This window comes from Oryzias latipes, chromosome 1, assembly GCF_053564925.1.
Source record: "Oryzias latipes strain Hd-rR chromosome 1, Olatipes_Hd-rR_3.1".
Lineage (NCBI taxonomy): Eukaryota > Metazoa > Chordata > Actinopteri > Beloniformes > Adrianichthyidae > Oryzias > Oryzias latipes.
The window spans coordinates 33,806,315-33,824,199 of NC_136237.1; the positions used below are offsets into that span (position 1 = coordinate 33,806,315).

The 17,885-nt window shown below is 37.5% G+C and overlaps 1 protein-coding gene across 2 annotated transcripts; it reads left to right on the plus strand.

The window, feature by feature from the left end:
* Nucleotides 1–58: 58 nt before the first annotated feature.
* Nucleotides 59–15,144, plus strand: rhot1b (ras homolog family member T1). Of its 2 annotated transcripts, XM_004065681.4 has the most exons (20): nucleotides 66–604; nucleotides 1,751–1,809; nucleotides 1,904–1,985; nucleotides 2,097–2,140; nucleotides 2,222–2,275; nucleotides 3,850–3,902; nucleotides 4,104–4,212; nucleotides 5,980–6,081; nucleotides 6,167–6,265; nucleotides 6,356–6,464; nucleotides 6,882–7,002; nucleotides 7,084–7,168; nucleotides 7,481–7,626; nucleotides 8,716–8,816; nucleotides 9,135–9,265; nucleotides 9,877–9,960; nucleotides 11,293–11,415; nucleotides 11,494–11,696; nucleotides 12,896–13,018; nucleotides 14,043–15,144. In XM_004065681.4, exons 1-20 carry the CDS (start codon nucleotides 568–570, stop codon nucleotides 14,158–14,160), a joined length of 1,983 nt encoding a protein of 660 aa, XP_004065729.1. In that variant the 5' UTR covers nucleotides 66–567; the 3' UTR covers nucleotides 14,161–15,144. The 2 variants fall into 2 exon arrangements, with proteins under 2 accessions (XP_011472289.1, XP_004065729.1); XM_011473987.3 differs by lacking the exon at nucleotides 12,896–13,018 and having other exon boundaries at nucleotides 59–604.
* Nucleotides 15,145–17,885: the final 2,741 nt, after the last annotated feature.

The window sequence follows — 17,885 nt, forward strand, 5'->3', positions numbered from 1 at the left end:
GCGCGTTCACAAACTCCTTTTCGGAGCGAATATTTGACGTAGAAGAGAAGAAGACGAGATGTCTTCCTCTGAGCTTTTTTTAAGTATCAGACTAGTCTTTCAGAATATTATACGCAATTACAATATTTAAAATATGTTTAATTACAAAAACTAAACATGGTTTATAATGTAAAAGATAAAAAAGTTAGATGTTTCTGTGTCGAATAAAAGAGGCGTGGTGCGCTGTTCACACAGTCGGAGTGATCCTCCCGACTGCTTGCTGACGCGGCTCTAAATCGGCGTGACTCGTTATGTCATCAGCGGCGGTCCTGCCTGTCAGACAAGCCTCGTCTTACGGAGAGTGTCGTGCCTCTAAACACAGCTGGCTAATACAGTAAACACCAACCGAGAATCAAACCTCTTCCTCCATTCTGGACTCGTGCAAACCGGAACGGAAATGCGAATGTAGCCGCAAGCGCACGAGCCAGGCCGCGGAGAGCTGGCTGGCTGTATCCTTCATCACCAGGACGGGAGCATAAATGTTGCACACTTACCTCCCGATCAATTTGGTTGACGGAGGTAGAGAAGATGCGAAAAGACGTGAGGATCCTGCTGGTAGGAGAACGTAAGTAAACCTTTTTTTTATTATTATTATTCGCCTCCGTTTAATTGTCGGCAGGAACTGCTGGTCCTGTCAGCTGAGCGGAGTCAGCCGTGAACGGTCACTTTTTTAAAGAGACGCAAAGATGCCAAACATGTGATGATGATGACGATGAAGGGGAGGGTGATGCCGCCTGCAAACATCTACCTGGTCGCAGCTGAGAGTTAGTTCGGTCGACCTCTCGTGAGTTTTCGTGGCTCGTGCTGCTGGATGATCAGCTTAAAACCGAGACCTTTCACCTTTCACCCCGATTGCTGCTCCGCTGGAACCGGAGTTGATCCGGTTGGACGATGATCACACGAATGTGAACACATCCTCATCTCCTGCAGAACTTCAGACAATTTCCATCGTGTTTGTGTTTGTTTGGGTTATTGGATTAAATCATAACAAAAGTTTATATGTATTAACCATGAGGACATGGTGCGTCTTCAGGACAGAAAATGGACATCTAGATGATCTCATTGGATTTTGAGCAGTTACTCTCAATATTACTCTCTTTTTTTATTTAGGAAAAAATAAAAACTGTAAAAAAAATATTTCTTTTTTTCATTTTTTCGTTCAAATTTTTGTGAATGAGGAAAAATGCTGCCCATCGCAGTGATGTAGGTGTTACAGTCGGCGTGGCACAAGATCCCTGTTCCTCTACATGCTGATGCATCCACCTGCAGACGAATAATAATAATAAATTAATAGTAAATTTTATTTGTCAGGCACCTTTCAAACAACCCAAGGTTATGTTTTTGTTTTCCTCGTCTGAGCTGACATCTGGCTCAAAACTGTACAGCTGGATAGCTTCAATAATGCTCGCCATTAGGTTTGGGTTGTGAGGGGCTGTAAGCTAGCGGGAGTGAGTGTAAGAAAAGGGATGATGGGAAATGACTGCAGGCTTACTCTGCCCTAACAGTCCTGCCCTCATCTCAGAGGGAAATTTCTAATGAACTACTGCCGCTCTGCAGAAACTATGTCCTAAAAAATGACATTTTTTCTTTGTTTTTGTTTTTTGCTTCAAATAGGCATAATCGTAACTAAGAGACCACTGGGAACGCTTTTACAATGCAAAAGAAGGTCAGAATGGGACTTTAATCAATTGCTCTTTGTCTCCTGCTTCAGCCAAGGTGGGGAAGACATCACTCATCATGTCTCTGGTCAGCGAGGAGTTTCCAGATTTGGTATGTAGAAATATTCTCATGATGATGGAGGAGGCTTTTATCCTTTTTTTTAATTTTTTGTTTTTTTTGCTTGAAATGTCATCTTTTGTTCCAGGTCCCCTATAGAGCTGAGGAGATCACCATACCTGCAGATGTCACACCAGAGAGAGTTCCCACACACATAGTCGACTATTCAGGTTCCGTTTCTGGGAGTTTTGTTTGTTATTTTTTGTTACGTTTTGTTCAAGTTATTTAGTGCTCTTGTTGCTGTTTTTTTTCCTTGAATGTTCTGGTTTTTCTTTCCATAGAGGCGGAGCAGACAGATGAGCAACTGTTTCAAGAGATTTCTAAGGTCGGTTCATGAGTCACGGTTTGTTCAGTGTTTAAATTCAGCTGAGAGACCTACCGGTCACTCATGATCTTTCTCTCATAGGCAAATGTCATTTGCATCGTGTACTCTGTCAACAACAAGAAGTCCATAGAGAAAGTGAGTAGCTTTCTCTGCCAGCATTTTAAGTTAAAAGGTGTAAAACAAACTGTTTTTTTTTTGTACTCTGTCTTGGTTTTACTTCTTGAATGCACATCTTTCCATGCATAAAACAAATGAAGTCAACAGAACAATCAAAAAATCACACTGATGGAAACCAATATATATATATATATATTTAGCTTTTTCCCCTCAAAACAGTTCCAAAGGTTTTATAATATAATACAAGTTAATAAAATGTTTAAAACAGCATTGGCTGAAATAGTAAAAAATATCCTACATTTCTATTTGTGAGTCCAGTCGTTATTTACCTGCAAAAATTACTTTACTCTGTGATAAAATGCAATAATAAAACGGGCCAAACTAAATCTGTAATATTTCCACCATCATGACAAGTGCAGCTTGAAAGTAAGAGATTCCAAGGAAAGTCAAAGACCCGATCGTATGCTTAAGGTGGATAAAAGTTACCTAAGAGGTGTGAATGTTGACTGGCAGCAGTGTTGGGACGTACACTGGGGTGAAAAGGAGATTTATGAAATATGTTTTTATGGCAGATCAAAAGCTTCCAAGTCTTTTGAAGCAGCCTAAGAAAGGGCATTCTTTGACTTCAACATAGTCTGAAAGACATTTTGGAATAACCTTTGTTTAAAGAAGGTAGGTAGGTCGATAGATAGATAGATAGATAGATAGATAGATAGATAGATAGATAGATAGATAGATAGATAGATAGATAGATAGATAGATAAGCTTTATTGTCTTTGCAATCAACAGAAATGTATCGTTCAAAACAGCAGTACACAGTATATACGAATTAGAATAGATTCATAAATATTTTATCCAAATTAAAATAGTTTAGGATATAATTTAAATAAACAGTAAAGTAGATGCATTGTTGCAGAGATCTCATCAAAATGTTAATACTTTTTAAATGCTTTGTAAATTGCTTTAAAATAAAAAGTTAACAAATACCGGTATATATTTATGTTGGATGCAATTAATAAAAAATGTGTATTTTTCTACAAAAATACAACAAAATTGAGTTAATAGATCCACAGACAGTTCAAGTCTCACATTTATTCCATGTTTGAATTTAGCAAAAGTAAATCACGTGCTTATTTAATGTTGATGTGTTTAAATTATATTGTCCTTAGATTGATTTCTTTTTTTTGTGTCAAATACCTAATTAATTGATTTTTACATTTATAGAAATGTATAGACTTTGGGGAAGTAAAATGAACCAACATCTCCTGTTTTTATTAAAACAAAAGTTTATTTCTACCAAAAGAAGTTTCTGCATGTGTTTCGAGAAATGTTTGGAGTTACAGTCAACAGTTATTCATTGACAACCAATAAAATAAGGCAAAAATGAAATTGTATTTGAAATCATACACAAAAAAAAATGTATACTCTCCAACAAAGAGTTGGTCTGTGCTGGTTTGTGTTTACTAGGTTGCTGTATCGCCTAAATAAGTGCAGATGATACTTTAGATACTTTTTTTTATATATATATTGGTGTAATGTTGTTGAAAGGAATTAAGTTCTATTTCTAACAGGTTTGTCTTCTTATCCTTAAGGTGACCAGTCACTGGATCCCCCTAATCACCGAGAACACAGACAAGGACAGCAGGTGGGCACATAGATGAGCTCCACCTTTCAGGTGGAGTAGAGTGGGATTGAGGGGGGGTTTCCGCATTTGCAGATTCAGCAACTGTGAATCCCATGGGTGCTTTTCTAAGAGGCAAAAGTTAAGGATGAGAGCAAACATGGACTCTGTTGATCTTCCCAGCATTTTCTGCAGCTTTACGGTCATTTCCTGTGATGTGTCCAGGGTTCCTCTGATCCTGGTGGGGAACAAGTCAGACCTGGTGGAGCACAGCAGCATGGAGACCGTGCTTCCCATTATGAACCAGTACAGCGAGATAGAGACTTGTGTTGAGGTGAGAAAGTGACCAACATCTTTTACTTCTGCATCTTTTCATCATCAGTTCACTTTTTCGCCTTGGATATGAGCCAGGCGTTATAATCTTTAGAAAAAATGCCTGCAACTGAACTACAGTTTCACTTTCAGAGGACAAAAAAGGACTTTCAAGCCCACATGCAAGTCTACATTTTCCTGTTTTTTATCTATTCCAGAAAGGAAAACATATCAAACTATAGGTAAAAGACAATGAGTTTAGGGGAGTGCTGTATGTTTATTGCCTCACATATGAATGCTTTCAGTGTCTAAAACACTTTTTAGTGTTTGAAGTGTTTCCTTTAAATAAAACGTTAGTCTAAAAGCAGAAAGTCTGGATCAGAAAACTTCTTCATACTTCTAATAACATTTTTTAGTGTTAGTTTGCAGATGATCCGATTCTGTCAAATCCTTTCATTCCATTTAAAGACTCACTCCAACATGTTCTTGTGGCATTTTCCTCATAAAGGACATATATGAAGAAAATTCAGCTTGAAATTGCATTTTTGAGTATTTCTTTCTTCAAATCCTTGTGAATCAGGAGCAGAAAAAAAAATGCAGTTTTTCAAAAGGATTGTATTTGTGACGTGGAAAACGTGCTGGGTGGGCCACAAAGTCCCGCTTCTGAGTTTTCTTTTTTGTTTTTTTCCGAACAAAAAAAAAAACCCACAATGCATTACCTGCTAAAGGTAAACATTTCTGCCTTTGAAAACCATTGTTTTTTTAAGAGAAGACCTATTTTTTTTAATAGTAAAAATGCTTCTTGTTACTTAAAATTACTTTGTGGACATGAGAAGAATAGATTCAGAGGATTCCAGGAAAACCTATTAGCTGCATCCTAAGATAAGTAGGAGGTGCCGGGTTGACAGCTGACCTTTGACCTGACACAGACTCACCTGCCAAGTCTTCTGGCAGTAGAGTTCCTTCACTCTTTACTGCTGTCAGATTGTGTCGAGGCTCTTTTATTCCTCACTTGGCAAAAGCTTTCACTTTTAAATTAATTTTACACATGATTTAGTTTTCAACCCCAACTCGAGTTTTTCTAGATTTGATCCATTGGTATTTTACTCTGTCTCAAGGTAAAAAGAGTTTAAAGGTGCAAAAGGTGGCGATGAAGGCACAAAAGGGTCTCAATTATTCTCGGTAAAGACCGTTTGACCAATTTCACATCAGAAATGGGGGCAAACTGTTTGGAGCTGTAGTCGTTGTGGATTCAAAAGAGGACTTCATGACCTTCTAGCAGAACTGCTCTGTCGTTCAGCGCCTGGTTTTTACACTTTTTGCTGTCTTTGTCACTGTGGAGTTCACGTTGTGTTGACGTCCTCCTGTGACTTCACTTCACTTATGGGATTTTTGCAGACTAGATGATTAGAGGTGTCGCTCAGACAGACCCCGTGTCTTAACCCTTGTGCTATCCTAGGCACTTTAACATTGGGAGTTGGGTCATCTAGACCCACTAGACGGTGCGTTAAACTTTTTTCCTCAATGATTTGTGATCTTCACTGGTGTCCATGGATTACAGGAAATCTTTCCACCTTTATCCACCTTTGTCATGGTAGGGAGAACCCGTCAATGTAAGGGTGGGGTCATCTAAGATAGCACAAGGGTTAATGCTCTGTCTGGCAACGACTTAGAGCCGCTTTAAAAGCAGTGCTTGCATTTTCACATGGTCAAAAGCTATTCATGTTTCTTTGCTGTATTCTAAAATATAACAGTACATGGATTTCTTCTTTCTTCTTGATGTTTTTAGTGTTCAGCAAAGAACCTAAAGAACATCTCTGAGTTGTTCTACTATGCTCAGAAGGCTGTCCTTCATCCCACAGGTCCACTCTACTGTCCAGAGAAAAAAGATGTAAGATCAGTGGAAATTTGGATGCATTAGGATGTAGACTTTGTGTTCTAAAGATCCTCTTTTCTCATGTTGCCTTCGCTGTCAGATGAAGCCGCTTTGTGTTAAAGCCCTGGCTCGGATCTTTAAAGTGTCCGACCTGGACAACGATGGCATCCTCAATGACAACGAGCTCAACTTTTTCCAGGTGGGTCACCTGCTGGTCGGCCTGTGATGAACCTAAATGTTCTCGGTTGTTGCTCTGACAACACATTTGTTTTTGTGTGGCTGCTCTCAGCGGACTTGCTTCAACACTCCTCTGGAGCATCAGGCGTTGGAGGACGTGAAAAACGTGGTTAGGAAGAATTTGATCGACGGTGTCCATGACAACGGCCTTACATTGAAAGGTGCGGGTGGACCTTCTTTTTTTTAACAGTATCGCTCAATTAGGGGTGGGGATTTATACCAATTATTTTTCTACTTCCTCTTTTTTAAGCACTTTATCATGTTTATCTTAATATTCACTAATTTATTTTGTGTTTGCAAATAAAAGGAAATCAAATCAAACATGTTGTGCCTTTTTTTAAAATATTATTTTTACTCTTCTGTGATCAAAATGTCTTTTTCTCTGAACATTTTTGAAGAATATTTCCCAAAGTTTTCCATCTTTAGTGTAATGTTTTTAAATCATTTTCTGTTACTATTGTACCCGATGAAAGAAGTTTAATTCCAGACCATTTAAAATCAAACTACTAAGAGAACAAAAGAGGTATGAGAATTATCATTTGAACTGGTTTGGTTTGTCAAATGCTGTTTGCTTTCAGGCTTCCTGTTTCTCCACATGCTCTTCATCCAGCGAGGACGCCATGAAACCACCTGGACTGTCCTGAGGAGGTTTGGATACGACGATGATTTGGAGCTGAATCAGGACTACCTTTTCCCCCCGTGAGTCCACCTCAAACATCTTCTGAACACAACTTCTTCTTTGTGCTACTAACTCGTCTCTTCCTTAAATCTTCTTTTCAGGTTGAAAGTTCCTCCCGACTGCACCACTGAGCTCAATTACAATGCCTACCTGTTCCTGCAGAGCGTCTTTGACAAACACGATAAGGTTTGTTTTTGTGTTGATGTTGTGTTGACTCCAGCCTCTTCTGCTTCCCCACAAAAACAAACCAGAAAGCACTCTGAGCCAAAGCTGCTTCCCCGCTGCGGTGCAGTTAATCTTTTGGCATTGAGGCGGGATTTGTAAGGAAAATAAGCTGCAACATTAAGGGTAATGTCTAAGAGGGAAAGTGACAGCTCATGCCAAGAGCCGCCTGTTGTATTTATTGGTGTCTAGCTTTGTGTTTGTGTGTGTGAGCTTCGGTCAGCATTGTGTGTCCCTGCAGAAATCATGCATAGACATGTTTTTTTTCTCTATCAGGACCGTGACTGTGCCTTGTCGCCTGAAGAGTTGGAGGACTTGTTTGATGTTTTTCCCTACATGCCCTGGGGTGCAGATGTCAACAATACCGTTTGCACTAATGAGCGAGGGTGGATCACTTACCAGGGCTATCTCTCACAGTGGACGTAAGTAGTTGAAGGTCACATCTAAAGAGTCACATGTTTCTGTATGTGGGGTTGTTTGGTTGACAGAAATTTGCTGTTTCTGCTTTGATTTTTACCATAACACAACAAATCTTAATTTAAAAAAAAGAAGCAGATTCAACTTTGACAAACTTCCAATGATTTTTCTTTTGCTGAAATGTTTTCAGACAGAAAACAGTTTGTCTGTCTATGTGCTTCTTTGGAAAATCCAATAACTTAAGAAATATTTAAAGAAGATTTATTAATGTAAAATGGCTCACCAATTGACCAAGTGCTTTAATCCACTTGCATTTTAGAAATTATTCTTTTTCTTTTCTAATTCTAAGTAAATTTAATTTTGATGAGTTGAGATTTTGGGATGTACGACGGAGCTGTAGGGCCACCATGGGGGGGAAATGAAAATAAAGTTGGAAAATATCCGTTCCTTTACTTATAATTCTAAAAGTTTATCCTCATAGAATTATTGTGGCTCTAATACTCTGTTGTAGCGATGTAGTTGGAAAAGAGGAACAAAAAAATATGCATCCTGCAATTTCAGTCAAACCCTAATCTAGAGACATTTAATACTTGAATCAAAAAATCTGCAAATACAGATCAAGGATTTAGAAAAAATTGAGACATGTCGAAATCCTAAAAAGTTTGAAAAAAATCAGCTTTAGTGCTACAATTTTTCTTTAGTTGGTACATCCTAAGGCAAAGGAAACTCTTGGTTTTTAACCCATGAATTAAAGAAAATGTCTCCATCAGTTCTGCAATGTTTTAATCCATTATCAGATTTTGTCAAATGCAAAGTTTTAAAGTTTTCTTATTCTTATTATTTTTACTTATAAAATTTCATCTTTTCCCCCATCTTGAGATGTGTAATAAATCTCTGTTAAACAATCTTTTCTTATGTTTTCTGGTTAAATACTAATGTGAAATTCTTTATGATTGAAAAGACCCACAGTTTAGCATCAGCTTCATTTGTATCTTTGACTTTAATAAATATGGAATATTTAGCTTTATTTTGTGTCCAAGGTGTATTTCCCATTTTAGATTTTTTAAAATATGCTGTACTTTTATTTTTTACAGGTTAACAACGTATCTGGATGTTCAGCGATGTTTGGAGTATTTAGGTTACCTCGGTTACTCAATAATTGCTGAGCAGGAGTCGCAGGCGGATGGAATTACAGGTGTCTGTACCTCTTATTTTTTTATCTATAAAGAGTAATTATGAGCTCAAGGTTATTTAAAGAACATAATAATTTTGAGATTCTTGTAAAATGTGTCCATAATGATCTATAAAGGCTTCAAATATAAAAAATGGATCTAATTTTTCGATTTAGCTGTGATGCAGTTATAAGTTGCATAGTGGAAATATTGATTATTGTAAGAAGTGGACAGTCATGTCCACTCCTGAACAGCTGAATGCCTGTGCGATGTGTTTTGCAACAACAACCGTCTAAGCTGATCCTCTGATCCTCCTGTTTGTGCGGTGTGGCCCCCTCCAGTGACCAGAGATAAGAAGATTGACTTACAGAAGAAGCAGACCCAGCGCAGCGTCTTCCGCTGCAACGTGTTTGGAGAAGTCGGCAGTGGAAAAAGCGGCTTCCTCCAAGCGTTTCTGGGTCGAAACCTCTCGGTAAGCAGGAAAAACACGTGCTGAGTAGGTCTTCACGGAAATGTAAAAGAAATGCTCTGATTGGTTTCATCACCCCCCCCCCCCCCCCCCAAACAGGTGGTGATTACCTCTAATTATCTCATTACTTTGCGCCGGTCAAAGAGTGATCTATATGAGGCGACAGTAGATCCTAGTGTGGTAAAAAGGGAGGGAAAAGTGGTCAGGTTTAAGGACGTTGTGGCGTCAAAGAGGGCCAGACTGGATCTGATATCCATATGACTTTATAATGGCAGCTCCTGTGATGTGCTACTGTTTTGCTGTGAACAGACAAATTCATTTACTTTGACAGGCAAGAAAGTCCCAGTGTAATTTGCACTCCAATAGTTATTGGCTTCAAACATTTATTTAGCAAAAGTTTGGTACTAAAATGAAACAGAAAACGTGATACAGAGGTATTATAATATTGTTTGACAGTATTTTAATGGAGCCAAAGCTGATTTCAGTGAGAGCCCCTCAAAAGGGAAAGTGAGCTGAACTCAGAGCTCACATAAACTACTAAAGGCCTGTTGTCCTTTGGCTCGGAATGAGTTCTGCTGCCACATCTAAGGTAATCTCCTCTTTTGTTTTCTCAGCGACAAAAGACGATTAAAGAGGAGCACAGATCCTACTACGCAATCAGTACGACCTACGTTTACGGCCAGGAGAAATACCTTCTGGTGAGGATAAGACAAACTCATACTGGTCGGTAACACAACATGATAATATTTTGATGGTGCAGTTTAAGCATAATGCTCTTGAAAATCTCCTGTAAATTTATTTGAACTATAAACTATTTTAATAGATTTTTTGCAAAATGTTCATACTTGTTTTCTTTTTTGGAGCCAAAAAATGTAAGTAATATCAACAAAAAATATCAATTTATAAATTTTGAAATGTATAAATGATTTTTAAAAACAAAAACAGGAAGAAAAGGAAAATTCTTAAATTCTACCCAGACGTAAAATTTTTGGTACTAAATTTCCAATAAATCTTTTGAAAAAGAAAATCGAATCCAAACAGAAAAACTCTCTGCAGCTGCATTTAGACTGTGCCGCTGGAGGGCCAGCCCACCTTGAAGTGCTTAACTTGGCCAATGACATAAGCTTCTTATTCTGTTCTCTTAATGCTTTTGTTAAGCAGGCATTTCCTCCTGCCTGACAAAAGCTTTGGCGTTCCTCCGCTTAACGAAGACGCAGACACAATGAAGGGCCTGTGAAACAGGATTTTATTTGGTTTGGGAACGTTCTGGTTTATCCTACCTGAGCTGTACAAACTGATTGCAGATAGAATTCAGTAACTAAATGTTACATGTATTTGTTCTTCCATAAAAACCCACCAGACAAGTTTTTTTTGTAGTATTGTGAATGTCTCATCCAGTTCTTCTGAAGTTTTTGCTGTTTTTTGGTATAATTTTTTTCTTGTTTATTTTATGAGTCAAATAAAATATGTGGATGTTTTTGCTGGAATAAGACACTGTGTGGAATACTGTTGTCGCTTTGTGGACTGATTTTGTGTAGTCATGTCAAGAGAAAGTTAAAGATTGCTGGCTCCTTCATTTTCTGCCCAGTAATGGTCTAAACTTTCTCCTGCAGACAGTCTTAATTTAGTCCCCAGCTCAAATGGGAGTTTAAGATGTTGCATCCACATAGTTTACCTTGGTTGTGTCAGTTTTTGCATTGACTGGTTCAAATCTAGTTTAACTAACGGTTTTTGTCACAAAAAAGGAATCCCTGCAAAAACCAATTCCAGGACCCTTTTATTGACTTTACACATTTTGCTTGGATGCTAGCAGCCAGCAAATCTTGGAAAGAGCTGCAATCTATTTGGTTATGGCAAAGGATGAACGTGTTGACATTGATTGTTGTGTAAACTAGTTATTTTTTAGCAATCTGTTAATATTAACAGCAGTTTGTTAAAGAAACTAATCAAAATTCCAATTTTCTGAAAGTTTAAAATTCAAAAGCTTTCCCTCCATCTATGGTTGACTGACATTTTTCTCTCCTCTTCAGCTGCATGAAGTATTCCCCGACTTCGACTACTTGTCTGACTCTGATCTGGCTTGTGACGTTGTCTGCCTGGTCTATGATGCCAGCAACCCGTACTCCTTTGAATACTGCGCCAAAGTTTTTAAGGTAGAGCAAAGTTTTCTTGTATTTAAACCCAGACATTCTGATGGCTGCAGGACGAAGAAAAGACTTCTCTCCTTTCAGCAATACTTCATGGACAGCAAGACCCCCTGCATGATGATTGCAGCCAAGTCGGACCTGCCGGAGGTCAAGCAGATGTACGGCTGCAGTCCACTGGAGTTCTGCAGGAGGCACAAGATGCCTCCGCCTCAGTCTTTCACCTGTAACACAGCAGGGGATCCCAGCAGAGAAATCTATACCAAACTTACCACCATGGCCATGTACCCGTACGTATCCCGACATACATGCAACACATTTATTCATAAACTTAGCAGCTTTATTTAGCATATTTTATTCAATAAATACTACATTGATTTTTTTTCTTTTTCAAATCAATGTAGTGCTTGCAAGAAAATGTTGGTTTAAACCCTCCAGGGGTGTAAAAACACTTTTATCGCAGTTTGGGAATTGCAGCTAAAACTTTGTTGCTGAGTCATTGTTTCCTCAGACAGCATGACATGTGTTTTTTTATTAGCTGCATGCTGCTGGAGATATTTGGATTTATATCTTTCCTTGTTCATTCATCCTCTGGGCAAAGGAAACCGGCCGAGCATTCTTATAAATCTTTAAAAATGTCCTTTTAGTGCTGAAGCTTTCAGTAATGAAGTATTTCAGTGAGACAGAAACATTGCTGCAGTTCGGTTTTTTTCTTTTTTTAAATCCCAAAGTATCATCATAAATGCACCCCTACAATATTTCCTTGTTGGAAATATTAGGTAAATAGAAAAAAAGAAGGTTAATTTAATGTTTTCAAGTTATTTCTTTGTTCTATCCAAATCTTGTTTACTCTTTAACCCTTGTGCTATCCTATGACCCCACCCTTACATTGACGTATTCTTCCTACCATGACAAAGGTGGATAAAGGTGGAAAGATTTCATGTAATCCATGGACACCAGTGAAGATCACAAATCATTGAAGAAAAAGGTTCAGCGCACTGTCTAGTGGGTCTAGATGCCCAACTCCCAATGGTAAAGTGCCTAGGATAGCACAAGGGTTAAATACAAAAACTATTTGGATGCTTTGGATTGTCTTTAGTCCAGAGTGATGCATTGTGGGTAAATTGCTAATTCCCTTTCCCTGTTGTACATTCTTTCTGAAGATTAGGCTATTGCACTCAGTTAAGCTGCAAAAAAAACATCTTTTACATCCTAACGGAACCAAAACTCTTCCACAAGAGGAAAAAATGTTCACATTTGCTGAATTGTTTATTATTTTTGTATTTTGTTGTGTTAATGCAGCCCCCATGTTTTAGAAAAAAGGTTTTTGTTTTTCCCCCTCCTGTGTTTATAGTAAGAGTCCAACATGCTTTCTTCTATTTTGAGCCTGTTGGACTTGCCGTGTCAGTTCTAACTCTTCTCTTCTGTGTGTGTCCTGTTTGTTAAATCCCGCTGTGTGATGGTGTGTTCTCACTGGGTGTCTCCTCAGCCACGCCCGGCTGCGCTGCATGTGCACCTGCAACCGGTGCACTTTCTGCTTGTGTCAGAACTTCCTCAACTCTGAGCTCCTGCAGACCGTCAGGGCCAAATTCTACGCTGTAATGCTCAGAAGGTCTTTAAAAAACACTTTCTCCTTTAAGACATGACTGTCACCTCTACTTTCTGCTTTCATTTGTCCCTCTACATCATCATTCTTCTAGTAATTTATTCAGTTTGAAGCTAAGGGGACTGAGACTATCACATTCTTCTATGATGTTTGTGTTCAGTCCACTCTTGTTGTATGACCGCACTTGAAGATATTTGGTGATATATTTTTGGTTTTATTTATTTTTTTAAATTTTGTGTAGAAGTGCAACACCAACAGTAACCAATTTTATTTAGGGAAAGTGTAGAGAAATCATTAGAAATCCAGTACAAGGTCAAAATAATTTTTTTTTTTTTATTATATGTATAATTTATAAATCTCAATGACTATTATTTTTATAAATTGACAACACTGTGTTTTAACACTTTGAAAAATGTATTTATTTTTATTTAGATGAAAAATCCAAATTATTTTGGATTGTTTTAGTTTAAGAACATTATAATTTTATTTTGTTTTTGTTTTGTTCAGGTTTGAAAACAGTTCCACGGTATTTATTTAAAATTAACAGTCTTTTTTCCCCTTTTCATCTTTGAGTCCTTCTTAACTGGCAATTTTTCTGATTTCTCCATCTTAAACTCTACAAAATTGCACTTTGACATTGTTTTTATCAAAAGAGGAATATATATATGCAGCTAATTCTTTGTTTTAGTTTATAATACTAATAATTCATATGTTTTTTTAGTTACTGCTTTAGTTGTTGGATGCTCTGTTTCCCCTCAAACCTGTGAATCAGTTGTTTTCAATTCTGTGATTCATCTTTTTTAATTAATATTGTTTTTACAATTTTAGTTGTATAATTCAAAACATTTCAATATAGTTTTAGTTTTTTTTCTGAACATAATGTAAAGATCGTATCTTTTTAATTTTAATGTCAAATATAATAATTTTAAGAACACTTTTGAAATGTATAAAGCGATAATTGATTTTTTTGTTTATTGCAACAATATGGTCCTGCACACAGTCATCATCTTTGTGTGTTTCTGCTTAACAGACATGTTAGCCAAGCAGACCGGAAGAGCGCCACCTTCTGGCTAAGAGCAAGCGTTGGGGCCACGGTGTTCGCCGTGCTCGGGGTCGCCATGTACAGAGTGCTCCTGAAAAGCCGGTGATCCTCGGGTGTGCTGGTCCAGCTCGCCTCTGCATGGTACTCCATGGACCCATTTTTGCCAGTGAAAACATCCAATATTTTGCTTCTTTGCGTTAAATGGACATTTTCTTGAAAAATGAGCAGTTTAGAGAACTTCTGAACCTGTACTTTTTATTATTTTTTGTGACCAAATCAAGCTAACGTTCTGCTGTGGCTGTGTTCCTTTCTGTTGTCCTTCCTGATTAAAAATATGTATATTTATTTTGTATGAAATTTACTTAAGATGTTATAAAAAGTATAAAATGAAATGTTTATATTTAACATATATTTGAAAGCTGCTGCTAAACACTAGTGACAACATAAAGCATATACTTATCTAATTTCTTGTTGCTTGCTCACTGACAGAATACATTTATTTATTTTTGTTTATGTATGAAACATGTTATGTAAATACTGTATATAATATAGACATTATCTTAGACACTAACTAAGCTTTTTTTGTTTTACTAAACTAATTAAACCCTGATTGCAGAAGAATTACTTTAACAGCGTGTTCTTAGATAAACTTGAAACGCTTCTCCTCTTAGACTGAAATGTGGCCAAATTCCTGGATGCACAATCTTCTTTTTTTCTCTTTTTGCATGTAGAAACTGCTGCTCAGTGGGTGTGAATGTGTCAAAGACTCTGCCGCATTCCTCAACACCATTCTTGTTTGTGAACCCAGATATACATCAATATCACCTTTACGTTTTAAGATGTTCCCAATATGAAAATCTTAGATGGACTTCTCCTTTTAGCAGATGTTCTTTCTCAATAGTCTTAATATAAAATGTTGATGTGACAGTCAGCCTCCTTCATTATAACTGATGCAATTATGTCACCAAAACTGGTTTTCTTTTTATTTTATGGCAATGACGGCTTCCTGCGAGAAGTGTTGCTACATGGATTCTCTCCGCCCTGCCTTTTCAAAAGTTTACAATAAACTCATAACCTGCTGTTTAAAAAAGCTCTCTGATAAAATGTGGTCATGGTGAAGGAATTGGTGAAATTAAGACATTAAATACAGTATTAGTCTTGTGACTATTGAGTAAAATCAAGCCTTTTCTTTATTGTTGAAGGCTAAAACCTTAGTAGAACTTTATAACAAGGGTCCCTTTATTAATGTTAGTTAATAAAACATTAACTATTAAATCAGGTGTCAACAGCCAATTATATGCTTTATTTTGGAAGTGTATTATTTAATTGGCAGTTTACCAATGCTTATTATTCAGTCTTAAGAATACAAGGCATTAATAAAGGTTTTATTACACAATCTCTTATCCATCAATAACATATTAATAATAAATCCTTAAATAAATAAAGCCTTAAACGTGTCTGGCATTATCATCTACTATGGTTGTTTGTTTGGATTTAGGAAGCAAAAGGTTTTACTGAAGGATTTTAATCTGACCTAACTCTAAATGCTGTAAAACCTCACAGACACGACCTAACTAATGCTTATAATAAATGATTTTGAAATTATTATTGGAACCTTATTGTAAAGTTTGAAAAATGATCCTTTAAGAAAAGCTTAATAAACATCTGACACCTGTGAATCATTATTTCATGCTTTCTTTTCTTGCTAACATTTATCCCTTTAAAGTGCAATGTGAGACGGGGTACCAATAGTTCCCTAATGGGGCACAAGGGGGCAGTGTTTTTTCAAAAGTGGCTTGCATATAAATTACCTGAAAATACCCAATAAAAAACTTTTTCGATCAATTGAAATGTATGGTAATACTTTATAAAAACTATCAGTTTACGAAATGTATATTTATCCTCTTCCTGAGTACAGTCTGTAAAAGGAAAAGGCCTAAAGTGTTGTCTTTCAAGCGGATCAGTTCATTTAGTTTAGGTTAATTTTGATATACTGAAGCTTCACATTTTTACATGACAAAATGTAGAAAGAGTGAATTTAAACCTTTTTTTTCTTGTAAAAATGACAAATGTGCTGAATAAATGTCTTTATATCCATAAAAGGTTTATGAATAATTTTCAAAATTTGGTAGGAACAAACAATTTCTGGCATTGTTTACTGACATAGTTTTAAAACAAACATCCACAAACTAATTTGGGTTGGATAAAGCTGTGGCTCTTAGAAGCCCCGGTTGGACGTCAGAAGCTGAGTTTCCTGCTGAATCTGCATCGTCACTGCATCAGTAATGAATCCTGACAAAGCAATAAATAAATTGTCTCTTCAGAATAGAGTGCTGCTGCTACTGCTTCTTGTTGCTCAGGGTTGTGCTGATGTATAAGTTCTGTGTTGAAAAACCGCCTCAAACCTAAATGTTTTCAGGTTGTTTAATGCAGAATCATCCCTTTTTTTTTACCAAGTAGATCTCTGCTTCAGCAGTCATTCAGTGTGGAAGGGCTGGTATGTCTCACTCGTTAATTCTTCTGTTTTTCTCCACTGAGCTGCTATTATAAACAACTTTTGTACTTAAATTGAGTGTATTTTTTCCCTTCCTATCACTTAGGAAAGTCTGCATTTATCCAAATATCTCTGTATTTTCAGCTCAATATAGATCAATTTTCAGGTTCTATGTACAAAACATGCATCCACTGAATGTTTAAACCAGGTTGAACTTTGACCTTTCAGGGACTCTGATTTGGTAGTGACGTGAAGATGGTGTCCATTTTCATTCATAGAAATAGCAACTGTTGTGGAAAGAAGGTACTATATTCCTCGGACTGGGACTTCGGCCTCTACGACAGGACTCCGATTAGAGAGCAGGAGCGGTTTTAATCATTAATCCTTTAATTTCCAGAGTTTACAGCACACAACATGCAGCTAATGTTCTCTCTCCGCCCCGCTCGTTTCGCGCCTCCCCTCCTGTCCCGTAGGACCCCACTGGCTCCCATATATGCCTGAACAAAATATGCATGACAGGCCTGAATATACAACCCCAACTGTTTGAAAATTGATTATGGGGGAGAAATTTGCAGTTTGTGCCCAGCCACAATTATAAAGCACCAAGTCTTTCATATATCATAATAAGAGCTGTGAAAGAAAATGGTTGGAGCAAGATTTGCCCCCACCTTGACATTTAGCCTCCTCCAACTGTGGGTGGGTGGGGGACATGCACTACTAAACAGTAGCAAAAGAAGCCCCTCCCTGCTTGTCTAGTGTGAACACCATGGACTAAATGCACAGTGAAGAACCCACGTTTACCACATTCTTCAACATGCTTCGTATGCTTGATGTGTCTGTAGCTTTACAGCCCTGGCTTCCAACCTCACACCCTCTTTGATGCTGCAGTTTGCAACACATGCATGAAAACCCAATCATGAGCTGAAGTTTTATTTTCAACAATGTGTCCAGACTCTGCTCAGGGCAGATGGATCGTGGGTTCAAAGTGTAGAGAAAGCTGTGCTGTTAGCTTCACTGATAATGACATCATTTAGTGGAGGCAGCTTGAGCATATAGCAACATCTTATTTACTTAAAAACAAAAAGGTGTGTCCTCAATGTTGATGAGTAGAGAAATCCAGAAGACAACAGAGACAGAGCAGGATATGTTCGACACTAATTTCAGAACAAGAGAGGATGATAACAGTCCTGTCTTTCATCTCCTCGAACGTCCTGTTATTACATGCTCCTGACAAATGTGGCAACATTATAAAAGCAGATGAACTACCTTTTCCACCAATCTAAGATGTGTTTTTTTCATGGAGCATTCTTACGACAAAGGAAAAGTTTGTGTAACCC